The 23,655-nt window shown below is 35.8% G+C and overlaps 1 protein-coding gene across 1 annotated transcript; it reads left to right on the top strand.

Annotated features, from left to right (window-relative positions):
• Positions 1-5,149: 5,149 nt before the first annotated feature.
• Positions 5,150-22,832, top strand: NADK (NAD kinase). The gene is made up of 11 exons (XM_009325146.1): positions 5,150-5,353; positions 10,564-10,647; positions 15,147-15,276; positions 15,837-15,945; positions 16,182-16,267; positions 16,554-16,656; positions 17,494-17,645; positions 18,170-18,269; positions 18,907-19,064; positions 20,260-20,342; positions 21,437-22,832. The coding sequence occupies exons 1-11, from the start codon at positions 5,181-5,183 to the stop codon at positions 21,582-21,584; spliced, it is 1,326 nt and encodes a 441-aa protein (XP_009323421.1). The 5' UTR covers positions 5,150-5,180; the 3' UTR covers positions 21,585-22,832.
• Positions 22,833-23,655: the final 823 nt, after the last annotated feature.

Genomic DNA, 23,655 nt, shown 5'->3' on the forward strand with positions numbered 1-23,655 from the left:
CGTCGGGCGGCGCTCGGGGAACTGCGGGCTGTCGGTCCCTCCGCGGGCTTCCAGGTAACGCCTGCAAACCCGGGAGGGCTGTTCGACGGGAATACACCGTCGGTGCGCTCGAGTAGCGTGAGCGGTAAGGAGCCCTGGGGTAAGATAGTTTCCCGAAAGGATAACAAGTAAAACCACTTGATCTGGGGCGCGATCTCCTCCTGGTCGCACATCGAGTGCGTGCGATCCGCCTCCTCCTTTGTTTGTTTGTTTGTTTGAACACCCGCGTTTCTGACTAAAGGGATGGCGATGAGTTTTAGGTTGTTAATGCCTGGCCCTTGGTATCGTAGGTGGGTGTGTTGGTGCTGCCGAAGCGGAAGGGTTAACAAGTACAAACGGACTTGTTTTCCCTGGGTTCTTCACACGTGACAGTCATACTGTCTGTTTTTTAGTAGAAATAGCACTGGAGTATGTCATCAAAAAACATGCTACTAAATTCCAACTGCTGGCAGACTGCTAAATTTCGATATGGATTTTTTTTTTTTTTTCTTCAGGCACACTAGAATACGAAGTTTTAAACTAAACCAAAAAAGAAGTTTTTGTCTACCCGATACAGCTGTTTCTTCTTTTTTGGGTGAGAGGAGGTTTAGTGCTTAGGGATGGAGGCATATGCATGTAACCTCTGTTGGAGTGCTTTCTTCAGCAAAATATAATAATAAAAAACCTTCTCCACAGAATTAAGTGATTAAGGAAACAGGGGTCTGTAGCAATGGGGTAAGCGGTACCGTTTTTGGATATAACATTGTCCTCTTATGCCCTAATACAAGGCTGATAATAAGGTACAAAATGAGGAGTTTTGAATGGCTGATGCAATTTCTAAGAAATTAGTAGAAATGCTGCAGTCTCGAAGGCACGTTAAAAGTAGCGTGAGTATTTGGTCAGGATGGACCCTGCAGTAATCTGCTAATCATGATGATTTAGGGCAATGCCTTGGACAGGAAAAACTTGTTACAAAGTAACAGCTTACAAGCACGCTCATTAAAAAAAAATTAAATCGCTTGATGATTTGCAGCCTTACGCTTCTTGTGTGGCTGCTTGCATTGAAAGATCATATTTGTTTGTATGCTATTCGGTGTGATCAAACAGCAGAGAAGCTGGCTTTTTAAGATGTGAGCGCACACGACTCTTACCTGGCCGCCTGGGTGTGGATTACATATATATGGAAGCTTAGTAGAATTCTTTGAGATTTCCTTTGTGACTAGGACTCTTGTAGTCGACCTGGAGCGTGATTCCTTAACAGTAGTCTGAACGATGTAATAAAGCTTTGGGGATGTTATGGTAATGTATCCGTCTATACAAAAATGGTTTGATGAAACCTCTGTGAAGTTTTGGTTCACGGGAGTGTTCATTTATAACGACAGAGAAGTTGAAGATGGGAAACTAGAGTAAAAGGTTGGGTGCATAGGAGAGGTGACTCAACTGACTACTTTGTGTCACCATCACAGAAATTTAATATTAAATGTTAACGATTTCTCAGTTGTCCTTCATTCTGTAGTGTTGAACACCTAAATACTTTTTTTGACTTTTGTTGACTTTTTTTTTTTTTTGAACATGACTTTGACCAGAGCGGCCTTTTCACGAGTTTGTTGACGTGTGCTTAAAGTTTTTGGATCTAATCCTGGAAGCTGTTCAGTGATAGTTTTGTCTCTATGTCAAGTCTGCTTATTTAATAAAGGTCTTGTGAAGGAACGTTGATTAAACAGTACATGGTGTAAACTGTAGTTAAAACATCCAGAATTGGAAAGTATTACATGGAAGGAATATCAAGTTCTTAGGCTGTATTTAGTAGGTCTGTACACTGTCTTACTTCCAGTTTTATGCTAATCTGATTTTCTTTACTGGCAGTATCTGCCAGATGGAGATACTTCAAACAAAGTCACTTGGAAACATGCCTTATTTATTGCTGCTACATAAATTATTGTTGTCTGCGCCTCTTAGTTAAGGGTGATGCTGTGGAATGGGATGCATATGTATCAACTGTTAAGTTACTGAGAAAACTAATTTTCCATAAACTACTGTCACAGATGTTGCATTTCCATACACTTTAACTGTTGTTGTAATTTTTATTTTCCTAGGCCCAGATCAAGCTCTCAGTGTTTGGATAAGAAGGAATGAGGAGTTGATAACCTATGTAATGGGAAAGCAAAGGAAAATGATGTATCGTTAACTGCCTGGGCTTGTCAAATTTTTGTGTGTGCCCATTTTGCAGTGCAGTTTTTTAAGAAATAATTACTTACAATTCTGACTTTTGAGAGTGGATGCATAGTGCAGATATGTGCATGTGGATATATGAGTGTCTTTGAGAACTATGCTGATGGGGATAGGTAAGAGGAGATGAGAGACTGTTCGCTACTGATTTTCACTCTCAATACTTCTGAAATAGCTTAGCAGCAGTCCATATTGAGAGATAGCTGTTTTTATCTATATCATTAGTTATCTGTATGATTTCCTAGGGTAATTCTGTGAGGACAGGGTTTCTTTTGGAAACACCTGGTTTCTAAATTTGATAATGAAACACAGTTGCAGTGGTTGTCGGTGTCTGCTTTTTCTCCTCCACCAGTTCCAGGGTATTTTTTTCCTGTCTGAATTATTCTTGAGGAGCTGATCTCCTCCACTGATGAATAATTATCCTCAGCATTTTTATTGGCTAATTCTACAGAATGGCATGTATTCACGTATACTAAGCATTAACTTTGACTCGCTATAATAGTTTTGGTTAAGAGCATGGTACTCCAGTAAAGATATAGTCAGATCTGTAATTCCTTAAAAATCAGGAAGATGGTAAAGTATGTGGAAGTCTGGGTATATAAAGATCCTGGAGATGCCTATTTGGACCCTATGAAATAGATATACCAAACACAAGAATGATTTCAGGTTCTAAAGAATAACCCTTAGATTTAAAAGTAAAAATTAAGGTATTAGTTTGTTTTTTTTTCCAAAAAGATATGTTGATTGATAGGCCTTTAATAAGTGCATTACAAGTGTGCGTACCTACAAAGATGGTAAATGATGTCTAGTTTTCTAACTTTCTTTATGGCTTTTTTAAAATTATTTTTAAATCTATTGGATAAAGCCCTCTTTGTTAAAATTCAGAACTTAAAATTTTGAGTTCTTTCTGTATTTGACGAGGAAGACTGTTAATTCAGAATCCAGTTTGCGTGGAGCGTCGGGGGGAATCCATCAGAAATACTTGTTCAGGTATATCTGGAATCTCTGAAGTAAAAATGGTGGGCTAGTTTAGATTATGATTTAAAGAACAAACAATGTAAGAACTTTCCTCATGCACACACAGATGCTGAAAGACCCTTTCCAGTCAGAGATACTGAATATCTCATTTTAAAGTCACTTCTTTTCTGAAACTCAGATATCTAAATGACTTGTTTTCTGTAGCTGGTTCAGAAACAACCAGCCAGAGATGTATTCCTGAAGCTTGATGAGGTTGTGATAAAAAGGTAATACAAATTAAAATCTATTAAAAATAATTTATGTTGTTTGAGTCAGATTTTGCAGTCTGTTTTACATACGTGCTTGCACGATCAGAGTTGTTATGTGCATAAATCAACTAACTGGCACAAAATTTATATTGAGCTTAAAGTTGTCTAAAAATGGAGTTACATTTTTCTAATTTTAGCTGTTAAAAATTAAAAATGTGTTGAAATGACTATTTCCCAAGTCATGGTCACAGGTGGTACTAAGCAATGAGTAACCGACAACTGAACATTGAGATCTTTACAAGTGCAGGATCTTATAAATTATTAATGGATGACAGTAATTGTACCTCTTTGTAGTGGTGTTCTCTTAGGGTAAGCCTAATCTACAGTAGGAGCAAAAGTATTTTCTAATTTGATTAGGTAGTGGTTCTGTCTAATTTAGTAGTGAGCCAGTGCTCATTCTAAAATTACAACTTCATTTTATTGATGCTTTTGTTATCTAAAAGTTGGGATGCTGTGAAACATTGTACTTGTAAAATTGTGGAGATTGTCATCCTCTGGTAACTTTACAGCCAAATATCATTATTCTATGAGTATTTTCCAGGGTCGTAGTCCATTTTAATGGTTAAGATAATGTTACGGTCCATTCTCTACAGGATATAGTGGGAAGTGCATCCAAAGTGATGAAACTGTTCTAAAAACATCTGCAAATTTGTAATGAACCAACTTTTCCCCTGTCTTGAAATCAACTGACTTGAGGAATGTACTGTTCCTCTAGACTGCATTATCTTAGATACTATTTTTTTATAGTTTAGTGTTTATTCATACACTGAAAGTTGCTTTCTATTTATATTCTGATAAGTCGTCTTCTACTTGGTTCAAATAACGATGAGAACTTACATATGGAATTTCTAGTACTTTCGGGGAAGGATGGTTATTTCAAGTTTGGGTTTTGGTTTGGATTTTTTTACTTCTGTAAAATTGCTGTCTAGTCAGCTGTTTATCTTTTATTTGTGCTGGTTATTTGTGGAAGTGAAATACTTCACATTTGTCCTTGTTTCATCTTGTTTGCTTTGGATCATCTCCCCAGTTTGTCACAAATGATTTAAGAACTTTGGTATCGTCCTCCAACTTGTTTTTCTCTCTTCTCAGCTTGGTATTAATCTCATTTTTGTGAAGAATTGAAGTTTATTAAGGTTATCTCTATTGCATTATTTTTTTGCTTACTTTAACAGGTTTTTTTCTGTTATAGCTTAGAGTATTCTAGTTTTATTTGTTCAATATATGTATCACCTAATAGGAGACTTTATAGTTTTTCCTGAGTCTTGATTCCTTGGTGAATATCTAAAGCTTTTCTTCCTCTTCAGTATCTAAAATGAATTTGTTTTATCCCATATGTAACTGGAGACGTGAATCTGTGCTGGTCTTGAAACAACTTTTTATTGAGCCTTTTCTAAATCTGGGCACATATGTGTTTTAATTCTGGTTGTTTTTCCTTCCAGTGTCTTCTGGTTACCTTGAAGAGCTTCTCAGTTGCCCAGATCCTTTCAAGAAGTGTTTATCAAAGTGTGTAAACTCAGTGTTTAATACTTACTCTATTAGCTTTGCTAATACTGAGATTTTTCTTCTCTTTCCTCCTTATCCCCTTTCTCCTGGTGTTTTTCCACAGGAATTGAATTTCTCTCTCGCTGAGGTTCCTTCACTTCCAGTATGGAGATGAATCGAGAAAAACTGTGTACCAGTAAGGCTGATGTGAGTTCAGATTCTGCTTACCATTGCTCAACGTGTCATGATGATGAGGAGTGGAGCAATACTAGCCGGGGACGAGCTAAGTCACGAAGTTTGTCTGCTTCACCAGCCCTGGGAAGCACCAAAGAATTCCGGTATGGCTCTTGGTTCTTCCTATTGTTGTTACTTGTAAGAAAAATGGGAAAAAAAAAAAATTATCTAGATTTTAATTTCCATTCCTCTTTTTATATAACCATAGTATTCATTTAAACAGGTTCTGGCTGGTTGTGTTTCTTGGGAGATCTTAAACTGCTTTTTGTAGATGCTTCAGCAACATTCTATATGTGCATATACAGCTTCAGCAAGACAACGCATTACTCATTTGCTTTGTATATGCTATTTAAATGCTGTCTGAAGTGTGTATGTCAGAGTCTGGATTCAAGAAGGTGTTTGCATTTAGAAATGGCTATGTGAAATGTAATAGATCCTTTTTTTTGAAGACAAACTGCATATAAAACTTCTATCTGTAGTGTCATGTAGTGAAATTATTTCTTAGTAAGAAAGTTAGTTAAGAAAGTATGGGTATATTTCCAGCTAGGATAAGTTCTTGAAGTATAAAAGCTTAGGAGGTTATTGTTTATAAGCAGATAAACACAAAATATAAATTTTCAAATTTTAGGAACACATTGTGCCCAAGTACTTGACTTCCAGGGTTTTGGAGTAGATTTGAACTTTGAATACTATGATATTTGTCATATTTCAACCTAGCTTCAGCAGTTTTAAGTACCTTCCAGATATAAAATGCAAATGCATCTGTACTGAGCTACGTTAATTCATAGCTTGATAGTGGTTCAGGTCACAAGAAAGGAACAGTTTTGTGCTTGGTTCCAGATCTTTAATTAGTAGGCAGAACTTTACCTCTTGCTCAACAAGTTGCTTTTAAGGGATTCTTAAAATGCACTTCAAAAGGTTGTTAGTCCAAAATGAAGGCAGGAAGTTAAAGGTGGGGCGTAGACTAAGAGCAGGCCTGTAATCAAAATGGTATGGCTGTCAAAACAGGTATCTGCAGAGTTCATAGTCTCAAAAAAGAATCAATCAACAGCAGAGATACTTCTGCAAATTTTTACAAATGCTGTAGCTAGAGCTCTAGTGCTGTGTATTAAAAACCTGTATGAGTATTTAGGTTATATGGTAACGTGAGGCAGCACAAAGTAAGTTTGTGCTTGCAGGTTGTTTCATAGCAGTGAGAAACGCCCATTTTTTCTTTTGAGCCAAATTTCTGATCTAGTTGCAAGGCTCTTGTCATGTGGACGGCCTAGATAGAACTTTTGATTTTGTGATCTTTGGACCCATTGCAAATATTGAATAGCATGCTGTGGTAGCAGTGTGTCTTGAACTTGTGGGAAGCATAGCAGAACTTCACCTTACTTACATTGTGACCCTCTATAAAAGCACGGACAGAATCATGGAGGAGTTTCTCAACAGCTGAAATTATCGTCCAGAGTTACTGCTTTGCTGGTAGGAATGCTTTTGCAAGGCAGAGCATATATGGGTGAGGCTGAAGATCGCAGGGGGAAGCTTTATGGTGAAGGGAGGCATAATAAAAGCCTTTAACTGAAGAGGCTAAAAGGTTAGGAAAATACTTGCTTTGCATATGTGGTTCAGAAAGTCAGTGTACTTTAATGCTTTTGGAAAACGTTCACAAAGGACTGTGCTCTGATCGTACCGTTCTAGCTTCTATGTTGTGTGTCATAGTCAATACGTAAGACTTTACGTTAAAAGCATGCTGTAAAACTGGTGTTTTTTCCCTTCTCCACTTAAAGATATAAGAATGTAGACTTCAGTTAACCTGTGTAAAAGACAATGTGGTCTAAATTTTTGTGTATTGTTATCTTCTAGCTAAATAACTACTTTTTCATTTTTAAACTAGAAGTGATCTTTGTAGACCCTACCCATTATGGGTTTGAATTAGGGTTACTGTTTATGAGATTTTTTTTTTTTTCATTAAGTTTCTCTGCCTTCATTCGCTGGCTGTTTTCAATTTAGTGCAAAATTGTCACAAGGCATTTTGCAGAATGTCAGAAAGTGATCTCAGGCTTGCTATATAGTATTCAGAGTGAAGTAGCTGTCTATCTGCTTTGAACTGGCAAGTACATTTTCCTAAAAGATGTATAATTTCCAGTGCACTGCTGCTCATTCTTAGCAAAGACAGTCTTGCTACAAACAACTTTAAATTCTGTTGGCTCAAACGTTTTACCTTCTGTAGAATGAATAGTGCATAGATTGAATACTAATAAAACCAGGTAAAATCTCAACCAAAATGTATACCGATTATTAATTAGAGCTTGTAGAGAAAACTTCGAATGTCGTGAAGGTCAGATGTGGATATTTAATGCCTCTTGTAGCAACAGAGCTTAGCCAATTATTGGGAGTGGCATGGAATAACGACCTGTCCTTTACACATATTGGTACACACATTAATCTCTTAGTGTGATTGGCTAAGGACTCAGTCCTTGCTCATTTTTCTGTTTCAATATAAATAAGTAAACTTTATAAAACATTTAGTAATAATCTTATCTGACTGGATTGGTCATGCCTGGACTTATAAATGGAAAAAATTATTTGAAAAACAAGTATCACTTCTCTGTGTTCAATGTAGGAAATTAAATACTTGTTTTCATTATTGGCATTAAAATCTTACACACGCATATTTTCTTAGACATGAAACAAATAGGATGTTGCTGTTATTCCTTAATTATATCTTTTTAACCCGTCATCTGGTTTTGATTTTTATTAGATTTCTGAGGGCGTTTTTTAATATTGAGTGAATCATTAGGCTGGTCTGAGCTACTTTATAATAAAAGGCAGTGCAGTAATGATTTGTTACCGCCAAGCAATAGATTAGTTACCAGTTCCTGTGTTTAATTGAATTAAGCACAGGAAACACATATTTCCTGTTCTTTTTAATGGAATAATTCTAATAGCATTTACATAATGTTTCAAGAGTTACATGACTTGAGTAAGTTTTACTCCCGTTTACAGATTTGCTGAAGGAGGTGGGAAGGAAGGAACAGTTCTGACTTGGTCTAGATAATCTCATCCTAGAGCTAGGAGTAATCCTGTGTTCTGGGTGGGATTTAAGTTTGAGGATAAATGACATTGCAGAACTCCTGTTTATTTGAAGACAAAGATCATATTAGCTCTTACTAGATAAATAAATGGAAAAAATTAGCATTTTTTTCTACCTATTCAAATAGCATTTGTTCTACATCTTGGTTGTCTCTACCTGCCTTAATCTCAGCCCGGGATGTCTTCTGTGCATCTTCTAAGAGATTAAATTAACCTAATAGCTACTCCTCATCTTAAATGACTGAATTATTGCCCCAATCTTTCTCAGCAGTAAAAACAGAAATTTTTCAGTCTTCGGTGATTTCAGTCAATAGTGATTGATTTCTTGTTTGTAAATTTCTGTATTACCTTAATACCTAGAAAAAATGTTTTTGGTTAGTGAAGGCTCTTGCTTAAATAGCCTATTTTAGCAAAGTCAAAATCCTAGATTCTATCTGTTTGTGGCTGATGGAAAAAAAGGGAACTGTTTTAATGTAATCTGTAAAAGGCAAATGTGGCTAATGGGGGCGGGCGGGGAAACAAAATAAAAAACTAAGGAGACCTAACCTAGTATGTAATAAAATTAACTAAGGCCTGGTACCTGCAGCTATATATCTCCATATACCTTAGAATTGAAGGATTTGCATTTTATTGATATATTAAGTGCAAAGATTTAACCAACCAAAGAAGTGTTTAAATGATTGGGACACCATTACTGTGACTTGACCATGGCAAAAAAATCTGAACGTATTGCCTCAGTGTTGGCGATTTCATGTAAATGCTTGTCAAGACTTACACTGGGAAGCCTAATCTATATGCGTTACTGAGCCTTATTGAGATGAAGAGCACTCATTAAGCTATTTCATGTGTATTTATACCAGGTTTAATCATTCTGAATGTCCTGTTCTAAAATTGTGTGCTCTTAGATAAGATGTAGTGCTTCAAGAAATACAGAAAAGAAAGTGTCGTGGCTATTGTGTCTGCAGCAGTGAAGCTGATGTCACTTAGGAATCGATGCAGACTAATCCTTATACACACTAATGACACACAACTAACAATCATTGTAGGTGGTTTGTTTTTTTTGCTGAGAACATGGCCTGAAAACAACAGTCTTGGGCTTATTGTTTTTGTCTGTATGCTTAGTTGTTTGCTTGATTGTTGTCAACAGAAATTAATGAATGCCAAAATATTACGGAAGAGAAAGTGCTTATACTATATAAACAAAAGCCCTGGCTTATGTTTTGTATTTTAATTAATTGATTAGGCACACTTGCTAAGTGAAGGTTGTGAGACTACTGAATTACATAACAAAAACTGAACCTGCTGCTCTTTTGCTCAGCTAGTGTTATTACAGAGATATTTTGAGTTTCTTTTGAATGTTGCCACAAGTGTCTCACTTGATAATTTCTCGGTGTTATTTAATAACTTCCTACAAAATCTGAAATGTTCAGTCAACTACTACTCAAGTACCTGGTTGAGTATTCAGTGTTAAATACTTGTTTATGCTATCATATTGGCTATTATTTAGGATTACAACGAATTGAGGAGTTGAAAAATGTGTCCTTTAGTTATTTATGTTCCTTCTTACTCTAGCTAAAAAAAAATAAAGAGGTGTTTTAAGAATTACGTAGCTAATTCTGAAACAGGAATTATCTGTGCTTTGTTTCTTAAACATAGGACTTTTCCTTTTCACGGTAGTGAGACCTTGAAAGTGGATTATGTTTTTATAATTTGGGATTTATCTACACATTTTTTTGGACTCTCTGAGAGAGACATGCACTGTTCTGTATTGTAGTGTCCAGAAGAGTCGAGACTAAATAGAATCTTTGCAGGCTTGACATGAATTCACAGAACCAACCTGAGAAAACTTGACCATATCTTCTTTGAGGCTGTGATGCTTCCTTTGTGCAAAGTGAAGATGAAATGAATACAAGAAGAATATATGCCTGGTACTAATATTTAGGAATTGATTACTCAGTATGTGGAGAGGATAAACTGTGAGTGAGGCTTCAACTAAAATCGCTTTCAAGGAGTAGGTACAGGAGTTAAGTTTTAGATTTGAAGTGTGAGAGCTAATACGTGTAAAATTACATTGGCTGGTCAACCACAAATGTAGGTTTAAGAAATATACTTTGCCCTGAATTGCGTAGTGCAAATTTTTCAAAGTGGTTTTGGTGGTTGGGGAGCTAATTATACCCAGTTTGTCATCACATTTCTTTTGCTTACTGATTATTTTTTTTTATATATATATATTTAGGAGAACACGCTCCTTGCATGGACCATGCCCAGTGACCACATTTGGACCAAAGGCCTGTATGCTGCAAAATCCTAAAACAATTATGTAAGTACTTGTCAAACAAATGGTGGTATGCTTATTCTATGTGAAAGAAGATAAGTTTGCTTTTCCACTATTCATCCCCTTATCAGCATTGCTTGTACCTAATATTTAGAGATTTTCGTGGTGCTTGATTGCCAGCTTGGGGTCTGCATTGCCAAAATTGGCCTGCCATTTTTATCATACATTGGCCATTTAAAAAGTCAGTCTGAGAGGATAACGGATAGCACTGCTCAACTGTATTCTCAAGTAAAACCCCATTAGATGTGCCTTAGCTTGATCTGCATGTTGAAAAGTATAATATGGGTTTGAATGTCATTGGGGTTTTTTTCACCCAAGGGATGATAGGACATAATCGGTGTTTCTGTGTATGGATTTATAGTGGTTTTGCAGGAATACTTCCTGCAGGGTAACAGACATAAAAGGAAATGAATTTTACTGGTTTTACATTACTAGTTCATGTGGTGTTCTTAGGCCCACTATCTACTACCTAAACTAATGGGAGTTTTCTCACAGCTCAGTATATCTATTTTGGAAAAAAAATGTAACCATTTCACATAAAAATACGGCAGGGCACGTGAATAGTATTAAGTACTGAAGTTTTGTTTAGACATATTTTGCATAATCTGCAATCCATAGTTTGATGTCAACAAAGGCAACTATAATAAACACTTTCCAACATAATTGACAATAAACTCACCACGTGCATTAAACACCCTTATAGCAATCTATTTATGATACGGAGAAGCTATTGGTAGCATTTTGTTTATTCCGTCAACTTGAAATACATAAAAAGCAGTGTTTCTGAATGATAGAGGAAGAAAAATTTTTACAGACAACACAAGGAGAAGAGGAGAAATTGTTCTGTGTACTGTGAAATCTGAGGAAAGCCTGCTCCCTCTCTTGGCATTATGTGTTTGAGCTAGTAGTTTGAATTTTTGTATTTGACCTACGGCACTTTCAGTGTATGAATATCATGAAGGCAAGTGTGCTTTTAGACCCTGCTGATAAATTTAATGTGAAAATAAGGGTTGGTTTCTGCTTAGCAGGTGTATAAACATTTTTATTTTGTAGGTTGGGTGGTATAAAAGTGTTGCTTTTTACACCATGTATTATATACTTACTAAATGGTGTTTCAGCTTTGTCAAACGAGGAATGTTAGGGTTCTACAGATTAACCAAGTTAGTGGTTCCTATTTTTGTCCTTTTAAAAAAATTTATTTCATTGTTCTTTCAGTTAAACGTAAGGTATTTGAATTAAGTATTTATTTACCTAAATCTTTACCTAAATAGTAGTAGTCTTCCTCAAAACAGGTTGGTGATATCCTAACTTTTCCTACAAAGGTGGGGCGGAAATCTTGCAGTGTACAGTAACTCTTAGCTTCCTCATTCTTTCTGTCTGTTGTAAAGTTGGTGGCTTGGAGTGCTGCAGTTCCCCTGAAAACCCAGCTTGCGTTGTATGTTTACGCACCTGACTTGTGATGAACATGCTCCTCCCCGTGGGCTGGCCCAGCATGGTACAATATAACAGCAGTGTCAAGCTCAGTTGAGTACAGAGGCTGCAGGCAATACTAAACGCGCACTACTTGCCGGGGAAAAGACTGCTTATGCAGTGTTCAGAATAGCTGGGGAGAAAAGGCTGCTCTTGGGGTTGAAGGAAGGGACTATTTGAAGACCAAATTGTAAATTACTATTCTTACTATACGTAAGGTTTTTGTTGTGGCTTCTAAAAACAAGCAAAACCTTTTTGTTTGGGTTTTTCTTCTCTACAGTCAGTAATATTGTTAACCTCTCTTCACTGTAGAGAATTTTTTAACAGAAAATTTTAGCTTTTATGTGTGGGCATAAGTTAGTGAAGGTCTTGGTGTCTCTTTAAGTGCTAGTGTTGATGATTGCAGGAAAAACCTGCTTTCCCAAGACTGTTAGGTAAGATGACCAGGTGAATTGAATGATTATTCAGTGAAAAAAGGATCAGGTGCTTGTGTTGTTGAGGAGAGGGGAGGTCAAATACCTGCTTTTAAACTCTTTCTTGAAATGGGATTTTTCTTATGAAATCTTGCCTCTGAAGATCTGTAATAAACGATTTATACAGGATTTTTCTGTAAAGCCTCAGAACTTTTTATTGGGACTGATTGAAATACTTAACTGGGGAAAAATTTTTTTCAGAAAAAAAAATGTTTTCTTTTGAGGTAGCAGGTTATTAATAAGTGATAAAAGCCTCAGACTTTTTTTTTTCTGGAGCGTTGCATTTGCCTCACTCCTGGAAAGAAACATGAAGATCTTAAAGCATGTTATGAATAATCTTTCATTTGGTAGAACTACATGGAATTGGTGAGTACAGTTGAAATAGGCAGGCTGTCTTTCGTTTGAATGAAGTCTGTATTAGTTCTAAGTTTATTAAGTGAAAAGCAGTGCTGCAAACTTTAGTTCTTTGCCAGTTTTAGAAGATAGCCTAATCATCTTGAAATGGTTTTGGGGGTGATTTCTCTATGTGTATTTTTTACCTTTTAACAGTATTGAGATTTGAGGAATTTAATTTTATGAAATGAACTTTAGTATTGAAAAAGCTTCCTTAGTCACCATTTGTATTGGAAATGGCATATAAAACTTCAGCGTCAGTTCCTTTGCAACTGTCTAGCAGCAATAAACACATTAATGCAACTCTTCTTATTTTATTTTACTTTATTTTCAGTTTAGCTATTGGTTGGTTAGTCAAGTCAGAAGAAGCCTTCCAAATTCATAGTCATCTCAGATTCATGGCGATATTTGAGACTGAGTATGGTATCTTCAAAAGACCCTTACACTGAGCCAGGGTATTGGACTAGGCTATCTCCAGAGGTGCCTTCCAACCTCCACTACTCTGATTCCTTGACTCTAAGATACAGTGAGGTGAAACATAACATCATGTTGAAAGCCTGTATGTGACACTGAGTGTAACTGCATATTTGTATTCTTCTGTGTTATGTAATAATATTTAGAGGGACAGACAGCACTGTTTGTTAGTAAAGGTTATTGGTATTAGACTACTTCATTAATCTGTAGTTTCTGCTGTATTTATATGTAGAATATAGGCATTTTGGAAAGTAAAATGAGCAGGTTATTCCACCTCCAGCATCATCATCTGTTTTATTTTAACCCTTGAAGTGCTAAATCCAAATATCTGTAAATTTGGCTTGTTCAGCATTTATGCTAATCTGCTTTGCTTTATGGATTATATCTGCACTGTATGGAAAAGGATGGGATGCTTGTAATATGTGAAATACAACTGTGAAATTATGTAGCTTAGAAATAGATATAAATGAAGAAGGAAAATACAGCTGGGTATTCCTAAATCAACTAAATGTATTATAGAGCAGCATGAGGGTTCTGTTACTGAACCCTCTTGAAAGCTGCAAAATTATTTGTGTGCCTATATTTAGTTCTTGAGGTTCTCAAGTCTTAGAAGGCTGTCCTGACAATAGGCAGACAGTAGTTTTAAAATACTTTTTAAAGGTGGTTTGTTTTTGTTTTGGGTTGTTTTTTTTAATTAGTAGTTGTGCTACTTTAAGCAGATAAACTTGTTTTGGGATCAACACTAAAATAAAATTAATATATAGAGTTTTAAAGAAATTTTGCACAAAAGTTACGTATGCTTACATATCTGTAATGTTTGCCTGGAATTTAAGTATACAGGCATCTGTTCCTGTTTAAGCCCTTTATTTATGAGGCTTTATGATAGGAAATATGAATTGCAAATGCAGACTTCCCAGAATAGAGTTTATGTACTATAGTTTTTTCATAGTTGTTAAGGCTTATCTTGAGGATTTAGTACAGTTGACCATGTGAATCTTAATTATTTGCCCTTCTTTTGTGATAGTGTTGTTTAGTATTAGTAAAAAAAACTGTAGAATTTGTGTCTGCATCTACAGGCTTCAAACCGTATTGAGAAAACTGTGACTGTATACTGGTATCAGTGAAAAAGTGCTGAAGGAAACATTGCTAAAAAGAAAAACGAATATTTGGGTTGGCTATTGCATTATTTTTTAAATTTACATTGACTTAAGCTGTTTGACTTACAGTATTGGATGGGAAAAAAGTTTATGTTGTAGCTTTCTCTGATTCTCCAGTTGGGTGTTTCTCCTTATTTTGAGTCTGCTTAAGAGGAGAGAGCACTAAGAGAAGATAGAGGAAAGCATTACGGCTGGAAGCATCAGGGAAGATGTCAGTTAGTTCAAGACCTTGATCCAGTAGCTTTTGTAGTGCTTCTGCTGAAGTCTCTGTTTACACGTTATTAGCTCAGTAGCAGTTACAAGAATTGGACACCTTAATACTGTGTTACCATCTTAACATAGTAAAGCATTGATTGGTTTAATGGGGGAAAAAGCATCATTACAATATGAACCATTGCATCCTTCTTTCTATTGTTCTAGGACTGCTTGCAGTTATAATTAAGGATATATTCTTAACTGACCAGAATGTTGTCAAAGCAAAATGTAGTAACATTGTCTTTTTTTTTCTATTCTCTAGGCACATTCAGGATCCAGCAAGCCAGCGGTTGACATGGAACAAACCTCCCAAGAGCGTCCTTGTTATTAAAAAGATACGTGATGCCAGTCTGCTGCAGCCTTTCAAAGAACTTTGTGTGTATCTTACTGAGGTAATAAAATGTAAATTCCATTTTTTACCATAATTAAAAATTTTACATCTAAACTGTTTTCAATTACTGGTTCTGTTGAATGTGGAATGTGCAAAATTGTATAGTGCAAACAAATCGTTATACCCATTGCCACTCAAGGTAGTAAAACTTGCTTCAGAGCTTAAGATCAGTCCTTAAGTACTCTAAGTACAGAGCTTTAAAAAAAATAAAAAAAAAAGCAAAGTCAAAACTTTCCTTCATTCTGTTTGCAGTTCTAAATTACAGGGAATGGGATATAAAAAGCTTAATCCTTTAGCCTTGAGCAAACATAGCAATGCTACTGTATCATGTAATCTATAGTCCAAAGTTTAGTTTAATTTATTAGATGGTCTGTACATGCTGCAAAATTCTCATTAGAATTAGACCACACGTTAAAAATAAATCCCACAACCTGCATCTACAGATGCAGACCACTTCTGTAAAATATTATTTGTGTGTTTTAAACTACTGCAAATGATGGGGAGAGTAAAATATTTTGTCATTTCAAGAGGTATTAACAAGCTTATCTTACATCTCTTAAGGAGAAAAATATGATCGTGTATGTAGAAAAAAAAGTATTGGAAGACCCTGCTATAGCTAATGATGATAATTTTGGACCAGTGAAGAAGAAATTTTGCACCTTCAGAGAAGGTATGGTAATTTCTTGAAAGTAAAGTTGAAGTATATTGCTCACTTGTCTTGGTATTTCCTTAGTCACTCGGTCAAGTTTGAACAAATGTGTCTTTTGCAAACAGCTGTTGTTAGATCTTAGTTGTGGTTTTTTATATTTGTGAGTGAATGTTGGCATGCTGCACTTAATTTATGTTAGGAAATTAAGTCTGTTGATAAAACTTAATTCAAAACTTGTATGTCAATGTTGCTTCTAGATTATGATGATATCTCCAATCAGATAGACTTTATCATATGCCTGGGAGGAGATGGGACCTTACTTTATGCTTCTTCGCTTTTCCAGGTTGGTTTTTATGGGAAATAGACTTAAAGACCTCTTTTCTTTTTGAAGTATTTGAAGGTTGTTTTATTTTTCCTTTGTTATTGAGAACGGCATTTGTCCTTTGCAGTTCATTCCTTTTTTTATCAAGCCTGTTTTACCCTATACCTTCTGAAAATAATGTACGTAATATGTTGGTTTTATTATGCACAGTTGAAGTTACATCAATAGTTAAAATATTTACAGGCAATTAGTTGAAGTATGAATTGCTTTTATTCAGTAGCTTTTAAATTCTTTTCTTTATTGATAGGGTAGTGTACCTCCAGTTATGGCTTTTCATCTGGGATCCCTTGGATTTCTTACTCCATTTAATTTTGAGAATTTTCAGTCCCAAGTCACTCAGGTTATAGAAGGTAAATTTAAGGGGACAAGGTGTGGTGTTTCTTTTTGTTACATTTTCTGTAGCTTTTTCCAAGACTAGTAAATTTTCTTAACCAACTCAGTTTGTCCCATAAGATTGAGTCACAAGAAATGTATACTAAACTAACAGAAGTATTGCATTGCATTGACCCATTCAGTGCTGCTTTCCATACTATTCTGTAAAGGAAAATGGCTAAGAAATAACTTTGTCCTGTGTGGAGTAAACAAGTAAAAGATGATGCAGAATATATGTTAAATGACAGCTAAACATACAGAGTGTAGCTCTGAAGTCTGTGGTAGTCTGTTTCTCTGAGCAGTGCAGTGCTTAAATACTGAGAAGTCAGGCAAATAAAATATTTGAGGAAAGAAATACTTTGTTTCTTCAATATGAGGTTATTTGAGTTGCATCCTAAGTAGATTCCTGAAAAGATGTATAAAATTCTCACGTTGCTAGAATGTTGTCTTTTAATAGGTGTTTCTAATGCACTGATTTTCTTTAAGCTTAGCTTTTGTCTTAGTGAAGATGACATGAGCCTAACTGTTTTCCAATCTTGATCATGTCCATATAAAACTTAAATTTTCTTTTTACATGATGAGGAAAGGGAGGAAGGACTGGGTTCAAATTTGACTTTAATTTTGCTCATTACTACTAAAAATTAGTTTTGAGCTTTAACCAAATGTAGACAATTAACTTGTGAATGAAATTGGGAATGTTGAAAGCACGGGCAATAGGTGGATGGCACTTCATACAGTTTGCTAGTAATGACAGCATTTTATTTACTATACTAGCATATCATTTTTGTGTACTTTCTCCTATATTTCACTTCTAGGCAATGCAGCACTTGTTCTACGAAGCAGGCTGAAAGTGAAAGTGGTAAAAGAGCACAGAGAGAAAATGACAGTACAAAATGGTATAGAAGAAAATGGAGTAGTGTCTACAAATATAGAGAAAGAAGTGGGCAAGCAAATTATGCAATATCAGGTCAGAGGGCAAAATAAGCAAAAGAACTAATATGCTGTTTGTAAATTGCTTTGTACTTGTTTTATTATAACTTTCCCCTTTTCATTAGTTTACTTACATTAGCCCAGTAGTGTGGGACAGATCCATATTGCTCTAATTCGCAATATGTGCACTAAATAATGAGGAAGTGGTATACCTCATTACTTCCTGCAATCCTAAGTGCTAATATTGTACTTTCCTGTAGTAATATTTTTCCTTCTATTCTGAAAATAAAGTAGTAGTTCTAAAATGGCATATCCCAAAGATATTTATAAGTGAGAAGAAAAACCCTGCACATTGTTAGTAACTAGCTTCTGGAAATAATTCTTAACATCAGAAAACTTCAGCTGGCACTTGATAAGACAGAAGTGTAAAGAGAGTCTAATTTGGCAGGTACTAAATCAGCATGAATTTTTCAAACATCTGGAAAGCAAGTTTTGGCTTGTCATTTATTACATTGCCAAGTCAGCAAGAGCAGACCGGTGTAATATTTCATGTCATGGCAGGTCCTAAATGAAGTTGTAGTGGATCGTGGTCCTTCTTCTTACCTTTCCAATGTAGATGTCTTTCTAAATGGACACCTTATAACAACAGTGCAAGGAGATGGTGAGTCTACTTCTTGAGTTAAATTGCTTATCAGTTCGTGTGTAGACAGTTGCTCTTTTACCGGAGGATTTTCTCGCATGGAAACAAAATCTCAACTTCAGTTCACTGGTGACAGAAAGCATTAGTGTGTAAAGAATAGGTATGTTTTTTCATTGGTAACTAATGCGTTCCACAACAAAGCATTAAAGTGTTGTAAGCTTTGTTTATGGACTTGTGAAGGCAAGTGACAGTTTCTTTGGGTATGATGTGTTAGGGTGAAGGGCAAGAAATAGCTCAGAAAAAATTTGCTTAAATATCTGGAATTTGCTGAAGGCCTAAGATCTCAACTCATGAAATACAGAAGTTCATCTTTAAAGCTCTTACCCTTGGAAAAAAAAAAGAATGTCACTGTTACAAAGTTTTGTAACCCGAGATCTAGAAGTTTATGCAACTTACATGAGGCCATAGAACAAACGTGCTGTGCCAGGATTAGAAGAGAGTTTCTGACTTTTTGTGTATTAGACTGCAATTCTCCTGTGAAATACAAGTTGATACATTCTCTGCTTCATTTTCATAACAGTGCTATTTCTTAGTCGTCTTCCAAAATAACACATTGATTGTAATGCTAATGTAAGTGAAATTTTTGCTGCTTTCACAGGAGTCATTGTCTCCACGCCGACTGGTAGCACTGCATATGCAGCTGCAGCAGGAGCTTCTATGATTCATCCAAATGTTCCTGCAATAATGATCACCCCAATCTGCCCTCACTCATTGTCTTTCAGACCTATTGTTGTTCCTGCTGGAGTGGAACTCAAGGTTAGCTTCTGTTACGTTATTTCTTTTTCTGAGTTAAAAACTTTTGTAATAACCATGTGAACCTGAACACAGCATTTCCTAACCTCTTCTGCTTTGGTATCTCCTGCATTCTTTCATTTGTAGGAGGACCAAATCATGTCTGGTTGAAGAATGCATCTTTGTTTAAAATAATACACCCACTAGCAGAACGCTTTACACTGCTTCCTGCTGGATTGTAGTTGTGTAACGTTCTGTAAAATGGGAATACATACATTTGCATTCTGACTAATAAAATTTTACATAATTTCTGCTAAAGTGCAGGTAAATCAGTTGTGTTTAAGGGAATGAAAAATTCTACTTTCATGGCTAAAACAACAAATATTGCAGATGTTGAGTATATTGGTAGAGTTATCTGCAATTCACTGATTATTTTTTGTTCATGCTCTCTTGCAGAAAAAAAGGTATGCAATACCCGAATATAAAATGGACTTAGTTAATGTGTATTTTTAATAAATACCCATGTGTAAGGAAGAACCCTTTCTGCTTCTTCTACCTGTTACAAGCCTGCAGTCTACTTAAGTTGGAAGAGAGCTAGTATGTTTAAGAAGGGCTCTCCTAGGGATGTTAGAAGATTAGCATTAAGAAGCCCCAGTGTGTGCTGGGGTTTTTGTTCTTGTTTTACAACATAAATCGAATGTTTATTCACGGCGCTGCTGTCAGTCCACAATTGCTTTCATGTCAGTGGGTGTTACTGGCCAATAGTAGTAAATCCTTTTCTCTTAAAAGGAATTATGTTCAATATGAGCAAAACTTCCTAAATTTGGCAGCTGTAGATTCATTATGTATATAATCTATTGTTCTGGATTAACTTTATTATTTTTCTTGAAAGAGATGCTAAGTCAACTCATGTAACTGAATTAAAGCATGCACTGGCTGTAACTGGAAGGTCTTTCTGGTTTATGATCTTCTGTTTATAAAGAGGGGGTTTATTGCATATAGAAAAATATATGTATATATACCAAACATGAAATGAACGTTTGGAACTTGTGTAGTATGTTACTGCACTGTTATTATGGACAGATTATGAATTTTCAGTGCAACTGTAAAGTTGTGAAGGGTCAATCCTGTACTCAGAGGGAGGATGGAGGAGGTGTTTGTTCCTTGCTCTTGAAAAATAGGTTTTGGACCTGAAGTTTAATTCTTTTCTCTTTTTCAGATTATGCTCTCTCCGGATGCCAGGAATACAGCATGGGTTTCATTTGATGGAAGGAAGAGGCAGGAAATATGCCATGGAGACAGGTCAAGCCTTTTTTTGATTGTAGTATCTCTATAAGTATAGAAAATACTGACTCATGTAATTCTCTCATTCTCTAACATCTGTCAAAAGGATTGCTGGCAGTGAAGAAACAAGCTTTTCTAAACCCTAACACCTCTTACAGCACAAACTGTGCTAGAAGTATTTAGTTTCTAACATGAGTTTTTTAGATCTTACTACGAAAGCAAGTGAAATGTTAAGACAAAAGCATGTAAACATTGCATGCTTGGCAAGGAAGATGGACACGTCTTTAGAAAATTCTGTACATTTAACTTAAAGATAAATCTTAGGAGTTTGAGAAGATGTAAACCAAGAGGAGTTGCATGTAAGCAGTGGCTCTGAATAGTGCCATATGGTTTAAACTGTGTTAACTTAGTGAATGGTTGTGGTCACTTGCGATGCTATTGCCTTGAGTGAGCAGAACGCAGTGTGTGAAGTTTCCTCAGTTTTCATGTGCAAAATGTGGTGGCTTTTCCTAATGGGAGGTGATTTAAGGCAACTGTGGGATATGTGACTGGTAGACTTGCTATTCAGGATGACTTCTTTTTGTTCTTGGTCCATACAAGTTGCCAAGAAGGAAAATGTATAGCTGGCATGATGCTCCGTCTTGAACTGTTTGTATTTCCTCTGAGGTTGAAAGATCTATAGAATAGATCAGGAGACCAGTAAGGATTCAGATGTGAGATTTGGCCCTTTGTGAGATGCTAGACTTCTTAGTGCTGTTGCTTATAGTTAAAACTTGAAACTTAAAGGCCAAGGTGGTGACTTACGTTCTCCTTTGTCACTGTGTTGTTGAGGTGAAGACCAGCAAAAGACTGCAGGACGTCATGGAGTGGTTCAGTATTCTCACTGTGTCAAAGAATGCTGTCCACAGTGCACCTGTTAACAATTTTAAGCCCTGTGTTCACTCTGTTTAGATGAGCCTGCAGACTTGGTTATTGCTTGATTATGGAAACTTGCTGTTTTACCAAATTGGCTGAACGTAGCACTATGTTAGCTAGTGAATAGAAGATTTATTTTTTTTTTTAATTGCTATTCATTGCCCTTGACTGACTGGGGTATTCCTGTGTTGTTGCAGTATTAGCATCACTACCTCTTGCTATCCCCTTCCTTCGATCTGTTTCCGAGATCCTGTGAGCGACTGGTTTGAAAGCTTGGCTGAGTGTTTACACTGGAATGTTCGGAAGAAGCAAAATAACTTTGCTGTTGAAGAAGAAGAATTTTGAGTGTCTACATCTAACAAGACTCATGGGAATGGAAAGTGGCAGTATCCCTTCTATATGCTTGGGTTCTCAAGTTTTTGGCTGACAAGTGTGGTCACCATCTCAGACATACATAGTGATTATAGTTTATATCTGTCTGATCTGCTTGTGCTACTTCCTGTCCACCAAGAGCAGGAATTGAAGAAATTAGGCTCCAATTGTTGTAATCCAATTTGAATTTCCTTTAAATGAGCACTCTGAAAAAGGATTATTTCTGATTGGTATTGACAACCACATCTGTAGATTTTTATTGTAACCTATAACTTACCAATAACGTGGTAGGCTGAATGTAGATACATAATAGAAAAGTGGCAGTAGAAAAGTGGCATTGAAATAGTGTGTTTAATTTGGTATATTTGTAACTCCATTTAAGACTGCTATGCATATGAAGGCTCTAAGAAATTTTCTTTAAAAAAAAAAAGAAAAAGTTCCTCTTTGTTAGCTTAAATGTCTTGCCCAAAAGAAGTCCCCATCAAGACAGCGCTTAAAATACTTTCTCCTTACTTGTGAATGTGACACACTGCGAAGGTAACACCCATGAAGAATGTTTTTTATGGATAGATGGAACTAGTAAAAAAAAGTGTGTGTGTATATATATTTTTAATATACATATATATCTTATGCCCATTTGAACAGTGTTTGACCCTTGGCTGTCATCACTGTGTAAATGTCCACAAATAGCATGGGCGAGCATTAGCGTGGACTTAGTTGGTTATTACAGTGATCTCCATTTTTGTAGCTGAGCTTACTTGTAGCTCTGCAGTTCCTGTTGGTGGGAATCATCAATGTGTTGTTGTTTCTTATTATTTTTGTTTGATTCTCTGGAATAAATGGTAGCATTAGAGACTATAAAGTAAAAAAAAAAAAATTCTCCAAGTGTTCAAGAAGAATCTGGACTTCAATTACTACTATATTGTCTAGTTCCACTATTGTCTTGAAGAAAAAGAATATCCTATACTAGGCCCTGAATGCCCTCAACTTCCATAGATGCCTTCCAACTCTTGGTGCCGAGTAATACAGAAGGGGATACTGCATTGGTAGGCTGATAAATGAGAAGACACATTCCCAGTAGAGTAGCAATGGTGCCTTCAGCACACTCAAGATATTCTAAGTCTCGTATTTACTTTTTTAAGATGCTTTCAAATGTTTCTAACTTCTCTATGTACATATTTTATTGTATGTGCTTTTATGAAAGAAAAATGAAATCCAACAAAAAAACCTAGTTGGTAAAAAAGGGTTTGTACTGTACTTTAACTGAAAAATATCAAACCCAAGTATAATGTTTACATTTATGTTCTCTGTGGTGCGGTCTCATGATCATACTATCCAAACTTTAGCATTTTCAAAGTCTTGCTGCATTGGTCATTAAAGGAATGGACATTATATGTTAAAGTTAAGCCTATGGCATAATGTTGTGGAGGAATTCATTTACTGATTAAGGTGGGATTTCCTTGAATGTGGAATGAGAAGCTCTGTTGAACTTTTCATGATTGTCTTACGTCGTTTATGTGGTCCAAAGTGGTAATGGGAAATGTATTAATTTCCAAACTCTGCCTAACCTGCTGTCCTCTGATGGTTTAAATAATGTCTGTTCAATTTTGGATGCTGCCCTAGTCTGTCTAATTTTATTAAATCCAGGTGAGAGCACTTTTCCATAAAAGAGACACAAAGTCTTGGTTAATGATACAAATCACAATGAAAATGTGTTAATATAAATTAATACTCAGTTTGTAAATTTTGTAAAATATAATATTGGTTTGATTTGGTCTAAATAGACAAATTTTGTGATATCTTGGAGAATATCCAGATAGCTTTTGGGATTTATCTTTCACTCGAATCTGCGGTAATTGTTTTATCACTGTTTTGAAGCTGCTTACGGGTTTCCTAGGTGGAGTATTCAGTTATTTAATAACTGTTTACTTTTTGAACTATAGAAGTGTCAGATTTTTTGCTTTGAAACTATTTTATTTAAACACGCAATAATTGAGAAAAGGAACAGGGTATAGTGGCTATATAAATGTTAAGTGAAAAACAA

The sequence above is a fragment of the Pygoscelis adeliae genome, unplaced genomic scaffold (assembly GCF_000699105.1).
Source record: "Pygoscelis adeliae isolate BGI_AS28 unplaced genomic scaffold, ASM69910v1 Scaffold36, whole genome shotgun sequence".
Taxonomy (NCBI): Eukaryota; Metazoa; Chordata; class Aves; order Sphenisciformes; family Spheniscidae; genus Pygoscelis; species Pygoscelis adeliae.

What these genes read in the sequence shown, in the direction of transcription:
- NADK (XM_009325146.1), top strand. Translation starts at nt 5,181, where the DNA reads ATGGAGATGAATCGAGAAAAACTGTGTACCAGTAAGGCTGATGTGAGT. An exon ending in GGAAGCACCAAAGAATTCCG is followed by an intron (nt 5,354 to 10,563) that starts GTATGGCTCTTG and finishes ATATATATTTAG; the next exon opens with GAGAACACGCTCCTTGCATG. An exon ending in ATTTTGCACCTTCAGAGAAG is followed by an intron (nt 15,946 to 16,181) that starts GTATGGTAATTT and finishes TGTTGCTTCTAG; the next exon opens with ATTATGATGATATCTCCAAT.